We start from the raw sequence: 24,934 nt of genomic DNA on the forward strand, positions 1-24,934 counted from the left end.
TAATCCCATTGAGAACTTGTGGTCAATCCTCAAGAGGCGGGTGGACAAACAAAAACCCACAAATTCTGACAAACTCCAAGCATTGATTATGCAAGAATGGGCTGCCATTATTCAGGATGTGGCCAAGAAGTTAATTGACAGCATACAAGGGTGGATTGCAGAGGTCTTGAAAAAGAAGGGTCAACACTGCAAATATTGACTCTTTGCATAAACGTAATGTAATTGTCAATAAAAGCCTTTGACACTTATGGAATGCTTGTAATTATACTTCAGTATACCATAGTAACATCTGACAAAAATATCTAAAAACACTGAAGCAGTAAACTTTGTGAAGACCAATACTTGTGTCATTCTCAAAACTTTTGACCACGACTGTACACTACCGTTCAAAAGTTTGGAGTCACTTTGAAATGTCCTTGTTTTCCATGAAAACATACATGAAATGAGTTTGAATAGGAAATATAGCAAAATGCATAGGAAATGTAGTCATTGACAAGGTTAGAAATAATGATTTTTAATTGAAATAATAATTGTGTCCTTCAAACTTTGCTTTCGTCAAATAATCCTCCATTTGCAGCAATTACAGCCTTGCAGACCTTTGGCATTCTAGTTGTCAATTTGTTGAGGTAATCTGAAGAGATTTCACCCCATGCCTCCTGAAGCACCTCCCACAAGTTGGATTGGCTTGATGGGCACTTCTTACATACCATATGGTCAAGCTGCTCCCACAACAGCTCAATAGGGTTGAGATCCGGTGACTGTGCTGGCCACTCCATTATAGATAGAAAACCAGCTGACTGCTTCTTCCCTAAATAGTTATTGCATAGTTTGGAGCTGTGCTTTGGGTCTTTGTCCTGTTGTAGGAGGAAATTGGCTCCAATCAAGCGCTGTCCACAGGGTATGGCATGGCGTTGCAAAATGGAGTGATAGCCTTCCCTTTTACCCCGTACAAATCTCCCACTTTACCACCAACAAAGCACCCCCAGACCATCACATTGCCTCCACCATGCTTGACAGATGGCATCAAGCACTCTTCCAGCATCTTTCATTTGGTCTGCATCTCACAAATGTTCTTCTTTGTGATCCGAACACCTCAAACTTCGATTCGTCTGTCCATAACACTAATTTTCCAATCTTCCTCTGTCCAGTGTCTATGTTATTTTGCCCATCTTAATCTTTTCTTTTTATTGGCCAGTCTGAGATATGGCTTTTTCGTTGCACCTCTGCGTAGAAGGTCAGCGTCCCGGAGTCGCCTCTTCACTGTTGACGTTGAGACTGGTGTTTTGCGGGTACTATTTAATGAAGCTGCCAGTTGAAGACCTGTGAGGCGTCTGTTTCTCAAACTAGACACTCTAATGTATTTGTCCTCTTGCTCAGTTGTGCACCGGGGCCTCCCACTCCTCTTTCTATTCTGGTTAGAGCCAGTTTGCGCTGTTCTGTGAAGGGAGTAGTACACAGCGTTGTACGAGATCTTCAGTTTCTTGGCAATTTCTCGCATGGAATAGCCTTCATTTCTCAGAACAAGAATAGACTGACGAGTTTCAGAAGAAAGTTATTTGTTTCTGGACATTTCGAACCCACAATTGCTGATGCTCCAGATAATCAACTAGTCTCAAGAAGGCCAGTTTTATTGCTTCTTTAATCAGCACAACAGTTTTCAGCTGTGCTAACATAATTGCAAAAGGGTTTTCTAATGATCAATTAGCCTTTTAAAATGATCAACTTGGATAAGCAAACACAACGTGCCATTGGAATACAGGACTGATGGTTGCTGATAATGGGCCTCTGTAGATATGTAGATATTCCATTAAATATCAGCTGTTTTCAGCTACAATAACCATTTACAACATTAACAATGTCTACACTGTATTTATGTTCAATTTGATGTTATATTAATGGACAAAAAAAATGCTTTTCTTTCGAAAACAAGGACATTTCTAAGTGACCCCAAACTTTTGAACGGTACTGTGTATATATACAGTACCAGTCAAAGTTTGGACACACCTACTCATTCCAGGGTTTTTCTTAATTTTTACTATTTTCTACATTGTAGAATAATAGTGAAGAGATCAAAACTATGAAATAACACATATGGAATCATGTAGTAACCAAAAAAGTGTTAAACAAATCAAAACATATTTTATGTTTGAGATCCTTACATTTTTAGTCATTTAGCAGACGCTCTTATCCAGAGCGACTTACAGTTAGTGAGTGCATACATTATTTTTTCATACTGGCACCCCGTGGGAATTGAACCCACAACCCTGGCGTTGCAAACGCCATGCTCTACCAATTGAGCTACATCCCTGCCGGCCATTCCCTGCCCTACCCTGGACGACGCTGGGCCAATTGTGCGCCGCCCCATGGGTCTCCCGTTCGCGGCCGGCTACGACAGAGCCTGGATTCGAACCAGGATCTCTAGTGGCACAGCTAGCAATGCGATGCAGTGCCTTAGACCACTGCGCCACTCGGGAGAGTGATTCTTCAATGTAGCCACCCTTTGCCTTGATGACAGCTTTGCACACTCTTGGCATTCTCTCAATCAGCTTCATGAGGTAGTCACCTGGAATGCATTTCAATTAACAGGTGTGCCTTCTTAAAAATTAATTTGTGGAATTTATTTCCGTCTTAATGCGTTTGAGCCAATCTGTTGTGTTGTGACAAGGTAGGGGGGTATACAGAAGATAGCCCTATTTGGTAAAAGACCAAGTCCATATTATGGCAAGAACAGCTCAAATAAGCAAAGAGAAACGATAGTCCATCATTACTTTAAGACATGAAGGTCAGTCAATACGGAATATATATACTATATATATTTTTGTTGGTTCTCTAAGCATGTTGTGTGTCAAAAAGCAGCTCATCTGAGCCATCTAAACTATATCAGTCCTCATCAGGAAAGTAGCTCAAGGGGAATCAGCTCAGTGGCAGAGTATTTTACTAACGGAAAAAGGATAATACTAACATATGAAACAATAGTGTGATAGGTATACAAACTAATTTAGATTAACTATGATCCCTCTAAAACCAATATATCTGTATTTGCTGTGGGGGTATATTGGAACAAAAGCCAAAAAGCTGCTAAATTGAACACATTATGTTGGTGCAGTTTTTCATTAGTAGACTTCTGAGTGAGTCAAACATTTACAGAGTTTGTCACAGTCAAATTATGATTTGTTATTTAAATCATTCTAATGTGTACTACTAATAAATCAACTGTATCATTATTGACAGCCATATTACCTTTACCAATATTGCATGATTCAACACTTCAGCTATGGGGTCAATTTAGGGACTACAGCAACAGAAACACACAAACAAATGATGGAACACGTGATGAAAAAATCCCTCATGTAATACTAATACACACACTGTGAAGATTGAAATGCTCTTTTGTGCTTATGTCCCATTTTAATCCCAACATGTTGGCAGGAGTCGAGATAACATCTCCAATCTCTCTCTCTCTCGCTCATACACACACACAGACTCAGATGCAAACAAACACACAACTTTAATTCAGTTGCGAGGTCAGGTTACATGCAAAGTATCTGTCACCTGTTCTCGTCCTTGTTCACACTTTGCATATTCCTCCCTCTCCTTCCCGGTGAACAAGTGTACATGCAAAAACCTGGTATTTTTTGCTTAACCATCAAGTGGACCCATATACCGTAACCAGCCTTGGTGCCAACGCATGGGCATGTTCAGCAGGCAACCGTTGTGGAGCATTGTAGATAGAAATGTCATGAATAGAGATTCCTTATTCTAATCTACATGTCAGAGAGAGGCATGTTTGTTCTACATAATATTTATATTTCCACAATGCTGTTGCCTGCTCTGCTGAACGCAGCCGGCAGTACATTCATTCTGCTGCCTCAAACAACATCAGTAATCTCATACTCATATCATTATAACAAATGATCAACGTCCAATCCAGAAGGATCATGTGCAATCACAGTTTTTTACTAATGCATTTGAGATTACATAAACTGGATTAATGTTTGATTACATTTAGAACAGCACATTTTCCATGCATGGTGGACTTGGAATAGTAATGTAGGACTGTATCATTTACAAATGCACGTGAGAGTGAGTGAGTGACTGCCACTCTTGTTGATGATGTAGTAGTGTCCCTACAAGGAACTGACATATTTGAGGTGTTTTGTTAAGTAAACCAACAACAATGTCAGATCCTCATGTGAGGAAATGCAGCTCAGAGCTATACATGATGCTGACCTCTTAAAGACAGAGGCTTCCTATTATCAGCTTTTCCCCCAAAAAAACATTGGTCCAAGTCTACAGTGGGGGAAAAAAGTATTTAGTCAGCCACCAATTGTGCAAGTTCTCCCACTTAAAAAGATGAGAGAGGCCTGTAATTTTCATCATAGGTACACGTCAACTATGACAGACAAATTGAGAAAAAAAATCCAGAAAATCACATTGTAGGATTTTTTATGAATTTATTTGCAAATTATGGTGGAAAATAAGTATTTGGTCAATAACAAAAGTTTCTCAATACTTTGTTATATACCCTTTGTTGGCAATGACACAGGTCAAACGTTTTCTGTAAGTCTTCACAAGGTTTTCACACACTGTTGCTGGTATTTTGGCCCATTCCTCCATGCAGATCTCCTCTAGAGCAGTGATGTTTTGGGGCTGTCGCTGGGCAACACGGACTTTCAACTCCCTCCAAAGATTTTCTATGGGGTTGAGATCTGGAGACTGGCTAGGCCACTCCAGGACCTTGAAATGCTTCTTACGAAGCCACTCCTTCGTTGCCCGGGCGGTGTGTTTGGGATCATTGTCATGCTGAATGACCCAGCCACGTTTCATCTTCAATGCCCTTGCTGATGGAAGGAGGTTTTCACTCAAAATCTCACGATACATGGCCCCATTCATTCTTTCCTTTACACGGATCAGTCGTCCTGGTCCCTTTGCAGAAAAACAGCCCCAAAGCATGATGTTTCCACCCCCATGCTTCACAGTAGGTATGGTGTTCTTTGGATGCAACTCAGCATTCTTTGTCCTCCAAACACGACGAGTTGAGTTTTTACCAAAAAGTTATATTTTGGTTTCATCTGACCATATGACATTCTCCCAATCCTCTTCTGGATCATCCAAATGCACTCTAGCAAACTTCAGACGGGCCTGGACATGTACTGGCTTAAGCAGGGGGCACTGCAGGATTTGAGTCCCTGGCGGCGTAGTGTGTTACTGATGGTAGGCTTTGTTACTTTGGTCCCAGCTCTCTGCAGGTCATTCACTAGGTCCCCCCGTGTGGTTCTGGGATTTTTGCTCACCGTTCTTGTGATCATTTTGACCCCACGGGGTGAGATCTTGCGTGGAGCCCCAGATCGAGGGAGATTATCAGTGGTCTTGTATGTCTTCCATTTCCTAATAATTGCTCCCACAGTTAATTTCTTCAAACCAAGCTGCTTACCTATTGCAGATTCAGTCTTCCCAGCCTGGTGCAGGTCTACAATTTTGTTTCTGGTGTCCTTTGACAGCTCTTTGGTCTTGGCCATAGTGGAGTTTGGAGTGTGACTGTTTGAGGTTGTGGACAGGTGTCTTTTATACTGATAACAAGTTCAAACAGGTGCCATTAATAAAGGTAACGAGTGGAGGACAGAGGAGCCTCTTAAAGAAGAAGTTACAGGTCTGTGAGAGCCAGAAATCTTGCTTGTTTGTAGGTGACCAAATACTTATTTTCCACCATAATTTGCAAATAAATTCATTAAAAATCCAGCAATGTGATTTTCTGGAATTTTTTTTCTCCATTTGTCTGTCATAGTTGACGTGTACCTATGATGAAAATTACAGGCCTCTCTCATCTTTTTAAGTGGGAGAACTTGCACAATTGGTGGCTGACTAAATACTTTTTTTCCCCACTGTACCTACAGTCTACACCTACAGCAGGTTTACATTACACATAAAAATACATAATTATCACATCAAAACAAGGTTAATTATCACTCTGTATTAAACACATGGAATGCAGCATATGGACACACTCCGATATGTACGCATGGACGCGCATGCCATAATGCACACAGACAATTCACCTGTGTGACCTAGTATGAACAAACACACAAACACACCCTTCTGTAGCATAATTATCACTCACTCAGACACACACTCATCATCATCATCAGGCCAAATCACACAGAGAAGTAGCCTAATAATAATATGCCATTTAGCAGACGCTTTTATCCAAAGCGACTTACAGTCATGTGTACATACATTTTTACGTATGGGTGGTCCCGGGGATCGAACCCACTACCCTGGCGTTACAAGCGCCATGCTCTACCAATTGAGCTACAGAGGACCTAAAGCACACAACCTTGTTGCTATAGAAGCTAGAGGCTAAATAGACTATCTTTATGTTGCATCCTTGTATTTGAGGGGAAAGATAAACCGACTCATTCACTAAACCGACTTTATGTTAACCCTATTATTAAAATATTTTCATGTGGCAAATCACAGAGAAATAAATCAATTTTATTTTCCAAAGAGGAGGTGGGGCGTTGTCACATTGAGAATTATAATGCAGTTGCCTTAGCAACTCTTGATGGTTTTTACAAGAGCCTGCCATTTAAATTACTGGGTCGGAAGTTTTCGTCTGGGTACAGTTTGCACTGTCCGAGGTGTCAGCAGTTTGCAAATCTACAAATCTAGAGTGCAAGACATGGCACAGGGAAGTGCCAAGGTAGCCAACTAAACTGAACTCCACGATTTACGATGGCGTTGAGCTGCGCGACAAGTGTGGGCGGACTGGAGCTCCGAAGTTTTTATAAAAACTACTGATTTCAGCACACAACAATGTCGTGTGTATTTGCAGGCTATTCTACGGGTGCTGAAATCTTTTTTTTTTTTTTACAAACAAAATCACTTTATATGACGTCGGAGCTCCAGTCCACCCACACTAGTCGTCACTCAACTCCATCGTAAATCAACTCCATCGTAAATCATGGAGTTGAGTTTAATCGGCGTATGCAAAGTAGGGCTGTTGGTGGGCTTACAGCACAGTGTTTGTTTCACTGCACACTGACACTTTTACATTACAAGTACATCTAGTTAAAGAGTTTTGGGGAGAGAGTATCTGAGATGAGAAGAGAGGAGAATCAGAGAGCTGCTCGCTGCAAAAATGATGGTAGGCCTAATGTTCTCCTCTACTACAATGACTTCATTGTATGACTGTTTTCAACTAAACAATATTTTCAAAGGTAAGTCACCAGTGATAGGCATTACTATTGACCAAAAAATAAATGATTTATTTCTTCTCACTTCTATATTTTCCATCTATACTCGTTCTAGCGGGAATGAGTGATGTGCTTTCAGCAAGAGTTGGGAAGGTAGTAAACTAGCAGTGAGGAGCTGCTGCCACCGTGTGGACAAACATCGAACATCAGCTGAGTCACTTGTCGCTAGGTCCAGATAAAAGGATACACTACCCAACAATTTCCTGTAAAGAATGTACTACCCAACAATTCTCACAAATTCTTAGCTCTTGGTGAGCTATAGGACAACCGCCATTATGACTATTCAAACAATATTCTGTTATGCACATGCAATACAGTATTATTGTAAAAAAAAAATATATATATATATATTTGGGATGGCTCGACATTTACATAATGGGTCTGGGGGAAAACGGGGGAGGGTCATGCTTTTTCAATTTCAGGGGTACAGGTTAGTCGAGGTAATTTCTACATGTAGGTAGGGGTAAAGTGACTATACATAGATAATAGACAGTGGGTAGCAGCAGTGTGAAAACAAATGGGGGGTCAATGTAAATAGTCCAGGTGGCCATTTGATTAATTGTTCAGCAGTCTTATGGCTTGGGGGTAGAAGCTGATAAGGAGCCTTTTGGTCCTAGACTTGGTGCTCCAGTAACGCCTGCCGTGCAGTAACAGAGAGAACAGTCTATGACTTGGGTGACTGGAGTCTTTAAAAAATGTTGTGGCTTTCCTCTGACACCGCCTAGTAAATTATATAGGTCCTGGATGGCAGGAAGCTTGGCCCCAGTGATGTACTGGGCCTTACGCACTACCGTCTGTAGCGCATTACGGTCAGATGCCGAGCAGTTGCCATATAAGGCAGTGATGCAACCGGCCAGGATGCTCTCGATGGTGCAGCTGTATAACTTTTTGAGGATCTGGGGACCCATGACAAATCTTTTCAGTCTCTTGAGGGGGAAAAGGTGTTGTCGTGACCTCTTCACAACTGTCTTGGTGTGTTTGGACCATGATAGTTCGTTGGTGATGTGGACACCAAGGATCTTGAAACTCTCGACCCGCTCCACTACAGCCCTGTCGATGTTAATGGGGGCTTGTTCGGCCCGCCTTTTCCTGTAGTCCACGATCAGCTCCTTTGTCTTGCTCACATTGAGGGAGAGGTTGTTGTCCTGGCATTACACTGCCAGGTCTCTGACCTCCTCCCTATAGGCTGTCTCATCGTTGTCGGTGATCAGGCCTACCTCTGTTGTGTCGTCAGCAAACTTAATGATGGTGTTGGAGTCGTGCTTGGCCATGCAGTCATGGGTGAACAGGGAGTACAGGAGGGGACTGAGCACGCACCCCTGAGGGGCCCCCGTGTTGAGGATCACTGTGGCAGATGTGTTGTTACCTACCCTTACCACCTGGGGGCGGCCCGTCAGGAAGTCCAGGATCCAGTTGCAGAGGGAGGTGTTTAGTCCCAGGGTCCTTAGCTTAGTGATGAACTTTGTGGGCACTATGGTGTTGAACGCTGAGCTGTAGTCAATGAAAAGCATTCTCACATAGTTGTTCCTTTTGTCCAGGTGGGAAAGGGCAGTGTGGAGTGCGATTGAGATTGCGTCATCTGTGGATCTGTTGGGGTGTTATGCGAATTGGATTGGGTCTAGGGTATCCGGGATGATGCTGTTTATGTGATCCATGACCAGCTTTTCAAAGCACTTCATGGCTACCGACGTGAGTGCTACGGGGCGGTAATCATTTAGGCAGGTTACTGTCGCTTCTTTGGGCACAGGGACTATGGTGGTCTGCTTGAAACATTTAGGTATTACAGACTCGGTCAGGGAGAGGTTGAAAATGTCAGTGAAGACACTTGCCAGTTGGTCCGCGCATGCTTTGAGTACACGTCCTGGTAATCTGTCTGGCCCTGCGGTTTTGTGAATGTTGACCTGTTTAAAGGTCTTGCTCACATCGGCTACCGAGAGTGTTATTACACAGTCGTCCGGAACAGCTGGTGCTCTCATGCATGCTTCAGTGTTGCTTGCCTCGAAGCGAGCATAAAAGGCATTTAGTTCGTCTGGTAGGCTCGCGTCACTGGGCAGCTCGCGGCTGGGTTTCCCTTTGTAGTCCGTAATAGTTTTCAAGCCCTGACACATCCAACGAGCGATGTAGTAGGATTCAATCTTAATCCTGTATTGACGCTTTGCCTGTTTGATGGTTCATCTGAGGGCGTAGTGGGATTTCTTATAAGCGTCCGGATTAGTGTCCTGCTCCTAGAAAGCAGCAGCTTTAGCTCGATGCGGATATTGCCTGTAATCCATGGCTTCTGGTTGGGATATGTACGTACGGTCACTGTGGGGACGACGTCGTCGATGCACTTATTGATGAAGCCGATGACTGAGGTGTTATACTCCTCAATGCCATTGCTTACAGGACGAAGAACAGTTTCTAAAACTGCATATCTAAGGTTCTGGTCTGTCCAAGAAGTGAGGGTAAACGGTAGACATGTTCTCTGCTATTCACTTCATGTTTAAATTATTATTTGGGGTATAGAGGGTCACTTGTTAGTTTTTTTCAAGCATTCAGGGAGGGTTTAGGTAAAATATATTTTGCTGGAGGGCGAACCATTTTAATTTCAGAGGTCTGATTTTCTCCATGTAACCCTTATTATAAATAACGTTCACTCCCTTACAATATTTTTCTAAGACAATCTTTAACAGATCAGCTCCAGCTTTACCAATGGATCATCTTGATTGCAGAGACAATATCCTGCTTCACCCATAAGGTGATATGTTGAATTGACTGAAATTAAATTGATCTGAAACCCACATTTAATTAAATGAATTGATCCACATTGTAAATCATCTGTGGGCTATGTAATCCATCTTGGGTGGATGAATGAATGACGTCAATAGTCACACTGTTCTCCTTTGAAATGGTATCTCTGCTATGCCCTCTGGTCACCCTCTAATAATAGATTGGATGAAATATATGGGTTAAATAACAGATTTAACACTAAAATCCTTACTATAGATCCCACTTAAGTAAACATTACCATGAGGGTGTATAAGGGTAGAGGGCAGAGGTTAGTCTTTAGGGTATGGATGCAAGATGAAGATTATAGCCTAATAGTAATTTCAATAGAATATAAAATGACAGAAATAGTCAATTGTTTAATAATTTATTGTTTCCAAGGAGGTACAAACATATTACATTCCTTACCCTTTTAATTAAGTGACTATAAGAAATGACAAAACCCACAAATGCTTTACTGAGAAATAAGGATGAGTACATACCAAAGACAAAATCATAAACCATTTATTTCAAACCTAAAATGCCACCTCGTTAGCGCCAATGACCGATACAGACAAGTCGGTGACACAAGTGTGTGTCATGCAGTCATTCCTTTCCTGGATCCTTACTCTTTGCATTACACCTACACTGCAAAATTCCATTCTAAATAATTGTGAGGAGTTGTGACACTAAGGATAGATTACATTACACAACAAGCACCTTGCTATTTCTATAACTGAAAGGTGACCGTACCCACTGAAAGGTGACCATTCCCACACTGAAAGGTGACCGTACCCACACTGAAAGGAGACTGTTCCTACACTGAAAGGGGACCGTTCCTACACTGAAAGGGGAGCGTTCCCACACTGAAAGGGGAGCGTTCCCACACTGAAAGGGGACCGTTCCCACACTGAAAGGTGACCGTTCCCACACTGAAAGGTGACCGTTCCCACACTGAAAGGTGACCGTTCCCACACTGAAAGGTGACCGTTCTCACACTGAAAGATGACCGTTCCCACACTGAAAGGTGACCGTTCTCACACTGAAAGATGACCGTTCCCACACTGAAAGGAGACCGTTCCAACACTGATAGGTGACCGTACCCACACTGAAAGGAGACTGTTCCTACACTGAAAGGGGACCGTTCCTACACTGAAAGGGGACCGTTCCCACACTGAAAGGGGACCGTTCCCACACTGAAAGGGGACGTTCCCACACTGAAAGGTGACCGTTCCCACACTGAAAGGTGACCGTTCTCACACTGAAAGATGACCGTTCCCACACCGAAAAGTGACCGTTCCAACACTGATTGGTGACCGTTCCCACACTGAAAGGTTGTAACAATAGCCCTGCTGACCTACACTGACATTTCTCCTCTTCCTCTGTCCAACTCACTTCACCGTCCTTCCATTGGCAAACACACTTTTCCAAAACCGCTAAAATAAATGCCCAAACCACTGAGAACAAAAAACATGCACTGGTTTATGTCATGCGGTGGAGATGTAAGCTAGTGGATACTTATGTTTCAATATGAGAGGAACTATATGACAAGGTTCCAGTTTTCCCTTCAGAGACGACTACAGATGAGCACTGATGAACACCTCAAACATAACTCTAAGAGGAAGAAGAAACAAGACAAAGGTTCCAAAAACATTAATTCCATTGTCATCATCATTTCCGTTTCTCAGTCCTCCTTATGGTCTGCGACAAAAAGGCAGTGTCGTATTCCACTGGTCATCCTTCCCGATGTCTCCTCTGACCAGATGGGTGGCTCAAGAATCTTTGCTGGCGAGTGGCTGTGAGAGATGTATCCCAATATAGCCTCACAGATCTCTGCACACCCCGGCGGCCATTGTTAATGACATCATCATGGTGTCCTTCCCAAGCAAAGGCGCTGGGTTCCTATGACAAGGGGTGGCTGAGACAACTGTTGTGTACTGGCTCCTGATTCTGGTGCCCTCTTCCACATTGTTGATTGTGTGAGGTCTGCAGGGTGTCTCTTTGGGAAGTTCTGACTGATGATGCACACTAATGAGCAGAGTCAGGGGTGTTGGGTCCTCAATTGTGGCAGTTGTAACTCACTCAGTGAATCTCGATATGGACCTGCAAATAGGAAAATAACAAACACATTGGTAAAGACAATTAGCTAAATTTGTAAATCTGACATTGGTAAATGTATGAAAACAAGAAATGACACTCAACCAAGCATGATGTGTCAAAGTGGACCAATGCTGGCATTAAAGATGGCATTGAATGAGCTGTATAAGGCCATAAATCAACAGGAAAACGCTCATCCAGATGCAGCGCTCCTAGTGGCCGGGGACTTTAATGCAAGGAAACTTAAATCCGTTGTACCTAATTTCTACCAGCATGTTAAATGTGCAACCAGAGGAAAAAAAACTCTAGACCACCTTTACTCCACCCACAGAGACGCATACAAAGCTCTCCCTCGCCCTCCATTTGGCAAATCTGACCATAACTCTATCCTCCTGATTCCTGCTTATAAGCAAAAACTAAAGCAGGAAGCACCAGTGACTCGGTTAATAAAAAAGTGGTCAGATGACACAGATGCTAAGCTACAGGACTGTTTTGCTAGCACAGACTGGAACATGTTCCGGGATTCTTCAGATAGCATTGAGGAGTACACCACATCAGTCACTGGCTTCATCAATAAGTGCATCGATGATGTCGTCCCCACAGTGACCGTACGTACATACCCCAACCAGAAGCCATGGATTACAGGAAACATCCGCACTGAGCTAAAGGGTAGAGCTGCCGCTTTCAAGGAGCGGGACTCTAACCCGGACGCTTATAAGAAATCCTGCTATGCCCTCCGAAGAACCATCAAACAGGCAAAGAGTCAATACAGGACTAAGATTGAATCGTACTACACTGGCTCTGACGCTCGTCGGATGTGGCAGGGCTTGAAAACTATTACAGACTACAAAGGGAAGCACAGCCGCGAGCTGCCCAGTGACACAAGACTCCCAGACGAGCTAAACCACTTCTATGCTCGCTTCGAGGCATGCAACACTGAAGCATGCATGAGAGCACCAGCTGTTCCGGATGACTATGTGATCACGCTCTCCGTAGCCGATGTGAGTAAGACTTTTAAGCAGGTCAACATTCACAAGGCCGCAGGGCCAGACGGATTACCAGGACGTGTACTCCGAGCATGTGCTGACCAACTGGCAAGTGTCTTCACTGACATTTTCAACATGTCCCTGACTGAGTCTGTAATACCAACATGTTTCAAGCAGACCACCATAGTCCCCGTGCCCAAGGACTCTAAGATAACCTGCCTAAATGACTACCGACCCGTAGCACTGACATCTGTAGCCATGAAGTGCTTCGAAAGGCTGGTCATGGCTCACATCAACAGCATTATCCCACAAACCCTAGACCCACTCCAATTTGCATACCGCCCCAACAGATCCACAGATGATGCAATCTCTATTGCACTCCACACTGCCCTTTCCCACCTGGACAAGAGGAACACCTACGTGAGAATGCTATTCATTGACTACAGCTCAGCATTCAACACCATAGTGCCCTCAAAGCTCATCACTAAGCTAAGGATCCTGGGACTAAACACCTCCCTCTGCAACTGGATCCTGGACTTCCTGACAGGCGCCCCCAAGTGGTAAGGGTAGGTAACAACACATCTGCCACACTGATCCTCAACACGGGGGCCCCTCAGGGGTGCGTGCTCAGTCCCCTCCTGTACTCCCTGTTCACCCATGACTGCATGGCCAGGCACGACTCCAACACCATCATTAAGTTTGCCGACGACACAACAGTGGTAGGCCTGATCACCGACAACGATGAGACAGCCAATAGGGAGGAGGTCAGAGACCTGGCCGTGTGGTGCCAGGACAACAACCTCTCCCTCAACGTGACCAAGACAAAGGAGATGATTGTGGACTACAGGAAAAAAAAGAGGACTGAGCATGCCCCCATTCTCATCGACGGGGATGTAGTGGAACAGGTTGAGAGGTTCAAGTTCCTTGGTGTCCACATCACCAACAAACTATCATGGTCCAAACACACCAAGACAGTCGTGAAGAGGGCACGACAAAGCCTATTCCCCCTCAGGAGACTGAAAAGATTTGGCATGGGTCCTCAGATCCTCAAAAAAGTATACAGCTGCACCATCGAGAGCATCCTGACTGGTTGCATCACCGCCTGGTATGGCAACTGCTTGGCCTCCGACCGCAAGGCACTACAGAGGGTAGTGCGTACGGCCCAGTACATCACTGGGGCCAAGCTTCCTGCCATCCAGGACCTCTATACCAGGCGGTGTCAGAGGAAAGCCCTCAAAATTGTCAAAGACTCCAGCCACCCTAGTCATAGACTGTTCTCTCTGCTACCGCACGGCAAGCGGTACCGGAGTGCCAAGTCTAGGTCCAAAAGACTTCTCAACAGCTTCTACCCCCAAGCCATAAGACTCCTGAACAGCTAATCATGGCTACCCGGACTATTTGCACTGCCCCCCCACCCCATCCTTTTACGCTGCTGCTACTCTGTTAATTATTTATGCATAGTCACTTTAACTCTGCCCACATGTACATATTACTTCAACTACCTCAACTAGCCGGTGCCCCCGCACATTGACTCTACACCGGTACCCCCCTGTATATATAGCCTCCCTACTGTTATTTTATTTTACTTCTGCTCTTTTTTTCTCAACACTTTTTTTGTTGTTGTTTTATTTTTACTTTTTTGTTAAAAATAGATGCACTGTTGGTTAAGGGCTGTAAGTAAGCATTTCACTGTAATGTCTGCACCTGTTGTATTCGGCGCATGTGGCCAATAACATTTGATTTGATTTGAAGTGGGCAGTGGCTTTCTAAATCTGCCTCCTTTAAGGTGATGATACTGTACTTCAAACTTGATTTGCATTGCCAAACCTTATGCTGTGGCTTCTTAGACTAGCTAGCAAACTAGCAAATTACCTTTATTTTTTATTTAGCTGTCGAGTTAACAAACGTTATCTAGCAAGCGAGCTAGCAGCTAAGTTAGTTATAGCTAGCTCAGTCAATCAGCGAAGATGAGATAAGATGTTCGCTCAAGCAAACTGTGTGCACCTAAACCAGGAATATGTTTACCTGTAATCGCACATTGAACATCATCGAAGCGATGAGGTAGAGGTATGGGAATCTGATTCGCAGTCGCCAAGCGAGATCAAAAAATATCAACAAAGTCCTCGTCAACCCTTTTGAAAACACCCCGTAAGTCCGACCAGCGGACCCCGAAAAACGGAACACTAAATAAGACAGACCCGCCATAAAACAATGTCTGCCACAGCGATTATCCCCCGGAATTAAAACTAGCTTATTTACTAGTTAAGAAGATACAACAGTGCATATTGCCATCGTTGTCTGGAGTTTATAACATTCGTCTTTTGACGAGGTACTCCCCAACCGAGAATTCCACCGTTATTTTCCCGTTTTGGTCAAACGGAACATTAACAGTGTGACTCACGGAAGTTGCAATGCAATGATATCTGGTAACGTCATCATGGTGTAACAGTCTAAGGTGTCCGTAAATAATCAGTTATTTTTCAGAGACTATAATAATTTGGATAAACTAGTCTCTCTAATACTGTTCTGATTACTAAGTATACCAGATACCTTTGCATACCATACCGTATATCAACATCATGATGTCAGCCTATAATTTTCTGATTATTTCCCGATTGGCACAGTGGTCTAAGGCACTGCATCGCAGTGCTAGCTGTGCCTCTAGAGATCTTGGTTCGAATCCAGGCTCTGTCGTAGACGGCCGCGACCGGGAGACCCATGGGGCGGCGCACAACTGGTCCAGGGTAGGGGAGGGAATGGCCGGCAGGGATGTAGCTCAGTTGGTAGAGCATGGCGTTTGCGACGCCAGGGTTGTGGGTTCGATTCCCACGGGGGGCCAGTATGAAAAATAAAAATGTATGCACTCACTAACTGTAAGTCGCTCTGGATAAGAGTGTCTGCTAAATGACATAAATGTAAATAACTCCACACTACCTGAAAAAGTTGTTCACACTTCTCAAATGTGTATTTTGGTACTCAGACACTTTTTCAAACGGCTAATTTACTTCCAAATAATTGGATATATGTTGTGTGAAAGATACACGTTCATATCCCTTTTCTTTATTTGATGCTTCCTTCGTTTTATCACAATGTACTGTCTTTGGTTTTAGGATTAAACTACTGCACATCAGTGATTTCAATCAGTGCGTGGGCGTCTACAGCAACCGGAAGGGACTCGGTGAACGGATAGTTCTCCCTCTTGGTTTTTTTCCTCAATGGGTGATAGCAGCTGTTTGCTCCAAAACTTCCAGTTGAGAAAGCATGGGAATGTAGGAAGATCACTTCAAAACAAAGTTACATTGAAGTTACGGATATCTTCTCGGACACTTTGGACAAGACACACACTAACCTTGCCAATCAGTCTTACTTTGACCAAATAATTCCAGACATTTCAAGTTTGAACAAGTTCAGACAAAAGAGTGGGTAGCTAAGCTAGCTAGCACCCAACCTAGTAAACGGTCTGAGCGACGCATCTGGACCAGTCTGGTAGTACGGTCCAGAACAATGCAGGCCATAAAGTGTGTCGTGGTTGGGGACGGGTAAGTTTATGAACGTTTACTAAGTTTAAATACATGATGTAACATTAGCTAAGTAGCTATCTATCTTTGGTGTGGATGTCAATAAATAAATTATATAGCTTGCTAGCGAATGTGTTAACTTGTTAGTAGCTAGTTAGCTAGGTGAAAAGTTAGCTAAAGGTAACTAACTACCAAATTAACAAATTCAGCAATGACAATACAACATTAGGCAAGCAAATACATGGTTATTCTCACAATTGTTATTTGTGCAAATCAGCTGGTTCCCTAATTTGTTGTGCATGCCTCATTGTTTGGATTTATCATCAATGGGACTAAATTAAGTGGGTGTGCTAACTTTATAAATCAAATCACTGACACTTCTCTGCCATAGTTGTGTACATTCAGATGCTGAAACATGTCTATTCTAGCCAAGTATCTCAACTCCTCCACGCTACCAATTATTATTTTATGTTTTTTACAAATCGATACTTGAAGTCAATTATAAATTATATTGCGATATGTAACTATCGATTTTTCCCCCATCACTAGTTGCTATGCGTCGATACTTTCATTTGTTAAATTATTAAACCCTTACCGTTTACCTGTGTTTGTCCTCTTTTGTTGCAGGCCTTTCTTTGTTTGCTGAAATCATACTTTTTATAAAACGTTAATCAAATACAGTCGTGGTCAAAAGTTTGGAGAATGACACAAGTATTGGTCTTCACAAAGTTTGCTGCTTCAGTGTTTTTAGATATTTTTGTCAGATGTTACTATGGTATACTGAAGTATAATTACAAGCATTCCATAAGTGTCAAAGGCTTTTATTGACAATTACATTAAGGTTATGCAAAGAGTCAATATTTGCAGTGTTGACCCTTCTTTTTCAAGACCTCTGCAATCCGCCCTGGCATGCTGTCAATTAACTTCTGGGCCACATCCTGACTGATGGCAGCCCATTCTTGCATTATCAATGCTTGGAGTTTGTCAGAATTTGTGGGTTTTTGTTTGTCCACCCGCCTCTTGAGGATTAACCACAAGTTCTCAATGGGATTAAGGTTTGGGGAGTTTCCTGGCCATGGACCCAACATTTTGATGTTTTGTTCCCAGAGCCACTTAGTTATCACTTTTGCCTTATGGCAAGGTGCTCCATCATGCTGGAAAAGGCATTGTTCGTCATCAAACTATTATTGGATGGTTGGGAGAAGTTGCTCTCGGAGGATGTGTTGGTACCATTCTTTATTCATGGCTGTGTTCTTAGGCAAAATTGTGAGTGAGCCCACTCCCTTGGCTGAGAAGCAACCCCACACATGAATGGTCTCAGGATGGTTTACTGTTGGCATGACACAGGACTGATGGTAGTGCTCACCGTGTCTTCTCCGGACAAGCTTTTTTCCGGATGCCCCAAACAATCGGAAAGGGGATTCATCAGAGAAAATGACTTTGCCCCAGTCCTCAGCAGTCCAATCCCTGTACCTTTTGCAGAATATCAGTCTGTCCCGGATGTTTTTCCTGGAGAGAAGTGGCTTCCTCGCTGCCCTTCTTGACACCAGGCCATCCTCCAAAAGTCTTCGCCTCACTGTGCGTGCAGATGCACTCACACCTGCCTGCTGCCATTCCTGAGCAAGCTCTGCACTGGTGGTGCCCCGATCCCGCAGCTGAATCAACTTTAGGAGACGGTCCTGGCACTTGCTGGACTTTCTTGGGTGCCCTGAAGCCTTCTTCACAACAGTTGAACCTCTCTCCTTGAAGTTCTTGATGATCCAATAAATGGTTGATTTAGGAGCAATCTTGCTAGCAGCAATATCCTTGCCTGTGAAGCCCTTTTTGTGCAAAGCAATGATGACGGCACGTGTTTCCTTGCAGGTAACCATGGTTAAGAGGAAGAACAATTATTTCAAGCACCACCCTCCTTTTAAAGCTTCCAGTCTGTTATTCTAACTCAATCAGCATGACAGAGTGATCTCCAGCCTTGTCCTCGTCAACACTCTCACCTGTGTTAACGAGAGAATCACTGACATGATGTCAGCTGGTCCTTTTGTGGCAGGGCTGAAATGCATTTAAAAAACTCTAGTCTGCGTTCAACTCCGTGGATGAGTTGAGGTACTTGGCAAGCTGTATTTCAAGCTTTTATATATTTTTTGGCTCAAGTAAACCTTGTCTCCATTTTATTTCTGTCATCGTTTACTTGGTCATTTCATTGAATCTAAATTGTGAAAACAGTTAACCGGTATTCATCATCATTGCCAGCAAGCTAATGTTTCCGTAGAAAAATGTCCCAGGTGTGAAGTAAAGAGAGGGAAAGGGGATACCTAGTCAGTTGCGCAACTGAATGCATTCAACTATCCCAGAACATGACCGGTGGACTGACTCACTCTATATACAAATATGAATGTCTGGATCATAGGGAGTATTTAATCTAGACTGAATAACTCCTTGATGTTTGCAGTTCCCAACTAAGTTAAATGGCCTCCGGTCAAACATTTAGGTGTGAGCATGGTAATAAGACATGTTGACTCACTGCACTTCACCGACCTCTGTTTGCCAACCAGGTCGATACAAAGCCTTTGCTAGTGGTTGGTAGGTAGGTATTACCCAACAATTAAGTAACAAACATATTTCAGTTACCCTAGTGGTGCTTGGTCAAACCTGTTCCTCACCTGGCTGGTAGTTAGCCACTCAAATAACTGTGCACTTTTGGATGACCGTATCAGAAAAAAAACTCCAGACAGGCCCAAGTAGTGGTTTTGTTTTTCCTGGTCAGGTCATGTAGTCAAAGAAGGACTTCTGGTCCTAAATTATGTGGTGGGAGGGTGCTCTTATCTACATATAGCATCCGATCTGTTTGGGCACTCCACTCATAATGTGTAGGAGGGAGGGAGGGTGTACACTACAGAGTATGCATCCTCTGGTCTGGGTGTGGTGGATATTGCAGGCAGCAGGAGAAATTAAAGCCCACACGTCATAGATGGAACCACGGCTGAACTGTTCTATTCTTTGATTTAAGGAGGTAATATAACTGTTCACTCCCATTCGTCGGCTATCTTTTGAAATAGTGACTAGGCCACATTTCAAAGAGTTACGGACATGAGTTGGTTTTACTGAACCTCGGATCATAAAAGAAAGCAGATGATCCTCTGAAATGTGTGATTGTCAATGTATTAATGTGTAGAGGATGGCATTGCATGGCTTCAGACACAGGACTGATGGTAGCATGAATCTCAATCTTATTCAATTGAACCAAGTCTCTGAGTTCCTGGCTGCAGGGCATACAATCATTCAAGGTAGCTTTTGAAGTGTGTGTTGTCCATCCACCCAGAGTCAAGTTTGGTAGGGACCTCAATGCTCTCTATAATAGACCATAGCCATGTCTTTAGCTTGGTTCTTTCAGAGGATTGACATCATGCTATAAAATTGGCATATGGCATACAACATTTACATTTTAGCAGACGCTCTTATCCAGAGCGACTTACAGGAGCAATTAGGGTTAAGTGCCTTGCTCAAGGGCACATTGACAGATTTTTCACCTAGTCGGCTCAGGGATTAGAACCAGCGACCTTTCGGTTACTGCCACAACGCTCTTAACCACTAAGCTACCTGCCACCCCTACAAGCCTATGATTTGTTCCATAACATTGACATGTGCTGTTATCTTCTCCTCTTCCAGAGCTGTGGGTAAGACATGTCTGCTGATCAGCTACACGACCAATGCCTTCCCTGGAGAGTACATTCCCACAGTGTGAGTACCTCTACAGCCCCCAGCGGGGAGGCATGGCCTGGGAACCCTCTGGAGCCAGACACCCCCAGCACCACACCTCTCTACTTCTCTCCATGTCTGTCTCCACAACCATTATTCGGGCTAGGCAGGGTGGGCATCTCTACATTGCTGTCTTTTGCCCCCCACCTAAACCTACAAATCGGATTTGGTGACAAAATGTTTGTTGGCAGCTGGGGATGCTAACCTGAGGGCCTTAGCATCACACCGGTAGCGTTTGCCAGCCAAGAGTACTTAGCATCTCTGAACAGAGTGCCAGACGGAAATGTTGGCAGTCAGACGTCCACCGGCGGGGTGGTCCCTAAAACACACCGGTCCGAACAAACGGCAGATGAACGGCAGATCAACATTCGGTTGGGTGTGTGCACTCCCTTCGGGGAAGAAATACCTGTGGAAAACAAAGGTGTAAATCACCATAAGGGTTTTTAGGTCTTATCTGACCTCAGACCTGGAACTAACTTGTTATGTTGATCTGTATGTGTGACATGAACTGGTTATGCCACCTGAGTTTAGATAAGTGACCAGGTTTTATTATTGATGGTCACTGGTCAGATTTACCAATAGTTTTTCACCAGTTTGAACCAGTTGTTCTTAAGAGGAAATACTGTAAAACATTCAAATGAAAAGGTTAAAGGGGAAATCTGCAGTTGCTACATCCATTTTTGGACTTATAAATGAATGATATATATACACATTGATTCTTGAAGAATATAACAGATAAATGCTCCATGAGCTTAGTTTAACTGTTGTACCCCATCAGAACCCAAAATGTAAGCTTGTTTTACTCCAAAGTTTGAAAACATTGTAATTGTAAACCAACACTGTATAGCAGGGGTATTCAACTCTTACCCCACGAGGTTCGGTGCCTGCTGGTTTTCTGTTCTACCTGATAATTAATTGCACCCACTTGGTGTCACAGGTCTAAATCGGTCCCTAATTAGAGGAGAACAATAAAAAAAACGCAGTGGAACGGGCTTTGAGGTCCAGAGTTGAGTTTGAGGGCTGTACAGCCTCAAAACATGCTTTAAACTATAATTTTGATATCTTGGATGGTCAGTCCTTGCATCTATAGCTCAGTCTTATGACGCTTTGTTATTGTTTCACTTGTTGATTGTCCCTTTAAATAAGGATTAAGAGCTTATGTAATAATATCTATACATTTACTTCACATTCTTCTATTCCCTTGTAGAAATATGATTTCTAGTTAGTCTGATACATACAGCTACGCTCTTTAGCTTTTCACATCAAGTTGAATAGGATACACTTCTCTCTCCTTTGTTGTCTGAAGTTGATTATTAGCCTATACCCACACATAGCTGTTGACTGATCCCTACAGGTTTGACAACTACTCTGCCAATGTGATGGTGGATGGAAAACCAGTCAACCTGGGCCTGTGGGATACAGCAGGACAGGAGGACTACGACAGACTCCGCCCCCTCTCCTACCCACAGACGGTAAGTTTGACAGACCAGACATGCGTTGCCATGGGAACAACTGAAACTTCCTCATTGTTTTGTTTGAAATGAAGCCTTTGTGTACTTACGGGAAAGTCTGTCAAAAATAGCCTAGTCCTCATCTCTGTGGGGAATAATAAGGACATTTTAGATATAAGGAAACGCACACCTTTGTATGTAAGGAACACTGTGATTACGGAAGTGATTGTCACGGGCACTGACAGATTATTCCTTCTCTCTTTCTCTCCAGGATGTGTTCCTTATCTGTTTCTCCCTCGTGAGTCCTGCCTCGTTTGAAAACGTCCGTGCCAAGGTGGGTGCCCTGTTTGAAGCAACTCATCGTAACTCCTCATAGCTCTTAACAAGTCAATACAAGGAGCTTGTCTACAACACAGCACATGATGTTCAGTTCAAACACATTTATTTACATTTTACATTTAAGTCATTTAGCAGACGCTCTTATCCAGAGCGACTTACAGTTAGTGAATACATTTTTTTTTTTTTTTATACTGGCCCCCCGTGGGAATCAAACCCACAACCCTGGCGTTGCAAACGCCATGCTCTATCAACTGAGCTACATCCCTGCCGGCCATTCCCCTCCCCTACCCTGGACGACGCTGGGCCAATTGTGCGCCGCCCATGAATCTCCCGGTCGCGGCCGGCTGCGACAGAGCCTGGATTCGAACCAGGATCTCTAGTGGCACAGTTAGCACTGCGATGCAGTACCTTAGACCACTGCGCCACTCAGGAGTTTATATTGTCTAGGACTATTTTTCAGAGCTGCATTTTGGAAAATACAGTCCATATTGATTCTTCATAAGATTGATAATATAACCAGTAAAAATCAGTTTCATCTTTTGAAAAGTCATGGAAACTGTAATGACAAATTTAATGGGAACCCTGTGAAAGTGACGTTCCCGATGTGGTCTCTCTTCATAGTGGTACCCAGAGGTCAGGCACCACTGCCCCAACACGCCCATCATCCTAGTGGGCACCAAGCTGGATCTGAGGGACGACAAGGACACCATCGACAAGCTCAGAGAGAAGAAGCTCACCCCTATCACCTACCCCCAAGGCCTGGCCATGGCCAAAGAGATCGGTACGTGTTCAGTGTTCATCAGCGACAATGATGGATGGATGGACGGAATGTGAATGAAGTTGAAGGCAGGTTTAGGGAGTGTGTTTACTGTTAGGGACAATTCATGCTTTGAATGCAGATAACCTTCTTAACCAGGAGAAAGTGGTTGTACTCATGCATTACTGAGGATGTAGTCATGCTCTCTGAGTAAAGCTTTAGAAAGTGATATCTCAAAGGGAGTGAGTGAAGAGTAACTAGCTTCTCTCTCCTGCTTGGACAGCACACACACATGCACACCATTCAGAGCCATGCATTAGTAGTAAGTCTCCTCATTCTCTCTCCTGTCGCTCAGGTGCGGTGAAGTACCTGGAGTGCTCGGCCCTGACCCAGCGCGGCCTGAAGACTGTGTTTGACGAGGCCATCCGGGCGGTCCTCTGCCCCCCGCCCGTCAAGAAGAGGAGGAGGAAGTGCTCCCTGCTCTAGAACCCTGCAGACAGGAAGTGTCGGGACGTGGGCACTCGCCTTGCGGGGAGACAGAAAACACAGACACAAAAGCATTTTACTTCCGATTCTTTCCTTCCTTTATATATTCACTACTAGTACAGCACTGGGACAAACTGTTCCTTTGTTAAAAGAAACTGAACATACAGATGGGTTTTGATGACAATCCGAACCCAGTCCTTTTCTTTGCATAGACACACACATCACTGAAGTCTAAGAAATTCCAGAGGCCTTCTAAAAATGGATTTAAACTTCTGATGATTAAATGTTTTTGTATTTCTTGCTCTTCCACTCGTAGTCCATATTGTTTGTTTACAGTCTTTAGAGGTTGTTTTAGGCGGAGCGTGACGTTGCCAAACTGCATACTGCAGATATTAGAAGCTGTACAGCAGACACTAAACGTGTTGCACATTTTTTTGATTTACATCCTAACAGTACAGCTAATAATTTGGCATGATGCACTGCAGTTAATGGTTACATGGGTAAGATGGCATTCTATTTGGGGGGGGCATTCTGTATAACATTATGTAAATCCAGAACTTGCCAAGTTAATAGCATCACTAGTTTTATTTTCAGGTCCAAATACAAATTAATGTACCATTAATCTAATTTTACTAATAGTGATCAACTTAGGCTCAGGACCAAGTTTGGGAAACGCTGGTCTATGCCAACAGTGCTTTTTGTCGATTGGAAAAAGCATGATCCTTCAGTATTTAATGGGGGAGCTGGCATGCCTCGTTGCACGGTTGGAACTGTCAGTCAATAATGTTTTATTCCCCCAACCCCTCCTGATGTGTCCTCCCTCTACTGTCTGAACCGAATCGTTGCCTGAGAAATGCAAAGCTTGCAACTTTATATGAGAAGATTGGATGTGAGGACTGTTTTGGGTGTCGAGATATGCGATAAAAGCACCTTTTATATTAGTCTTTGGGCATTTATCAGAACATTCATGCAGCGATTTCTTCTGTGTATTTTATTTGTGAATAGCCCATTTTGATTCACAGTAGCCACCACTACTTGGAAAGTGAAGTAACAAAGAGAGCATTTAAATGACTGAGGAATGTTCTAACGGTAACAAAGCTACGGTCAGTAACGGCGTAGTGTTTGTATATACTCATCTTTGGTTATAATCATGTGAATTCAATTGGCTATTTTGTATCATTAATTTTTTCCACTGAAGTTAATTTACACATCACTCACTGTATTTTTAAACTAACACTATGAATGCTATATTGTTTACCTCCTACAAATAAACCTTTAATTTTCCTACAAGTCTAGCCTTTTGTAATTAATGCAGATAGCATGAAATGTGCAACATATACTGAAGCGTGATTTAGGATCGCTATATACATTTTATATATTTTTTTTTACATCTTTCAACTACTAGATCAGAAGTACAAGATATTACGTAACTGTTATCCAGGCATCAAGCTGCGCTCCAACTCAGAGCCAATGTTGTGACCCTTCAGTTTTATGGATAAAGCGATTTGTAAATTTTTTGAGAGCCAATAAATTTGAATTAAACAGATCG

At 43.3% G+C, this 24,934-nt stretch overlaps 2 protein-coding genes across 3 annotated transcripts; one reads left to right on the forward strand and one right to left on the reverse strand.

Moving 5' to 3' along the window:
* Window positions 1-10,369: 10,369 nt before the first annotated feature.
* On the reverse strand, window positions 10,370-15,453 carry LOC121557101 (small integral membrane protein 10-like protein 2A). The gene is made up of 2 exons (XM_041870970.2): window positions 15,107-15,453; window positions 10,370-12,101 (listed from the first exon to the last, which is right to left on the reverse strand). The coding sequence occupies exons 1-2, from the start codon at window positions 15,284-15,286 to the stop codon at window positions 12,081-12,083; spliced, it is 201 nt and encodes a 66-aa protein (XP_041726904.1). The 5' UTR covers window positions 15,287-15,453; the 3' UTR covers window positions 10,370-12,080.
* Window positions 15,454-16,253: 800 nt separating this feature from the next.
* Window positions 16,254-24,931, forward strand: LOC121557115 (ras-related C3 botulinum toxin substrate 1-like). Of its 2 annotated transcripts, none has more exons than XM_041870992.2 (6): window positions 16,254-16,620; window positions 20,263-20,334; window positions 21,707-21,824; window positions 22,075-22,137; window positions 22,764-22,927; window positions 23,255-24,931. In XM_041870992.2, the coding sequence occupies exons 1-6, from the start codon at window positions 16,586-16,588 to the stop codon at window positions 23,313-23,315; spliced, it is 513 nt and encodes a 170-aa protein (XP_041726926.1). In that variant the 5' UTR covers window positions 16,254-16,585; the 3' UTR covers window positions 23,316-24,931. The 2 variants fall into 2 exon arrangements, with proteins under 2 accessions (XP_041726926.1, XP_041726925.1); XM_041870991.2 differs by having other exon boundaries at window positions 16,259-16,620; window positions 22,764-22,923.
* Window positions 24,932-24,934: the final 3 nt, after the last annotated feature.

The sequence above is a fragment of the Coregonus clupeaformis genome, unplaced genomic scaffold (assembly GCF_020615455.1).
Source record: "Coregonus clupeaformis isolate EN_2021a unplaced genomic scaffold, ASM2061545v1 scaf0145, whole genome shotgun sequence".
NCBI lineage: Eukaryota > Metazoa > Chordata > Actinopteri > Salmoniformes > Salmonidae > Coregonus > Coregonus clupeaformis.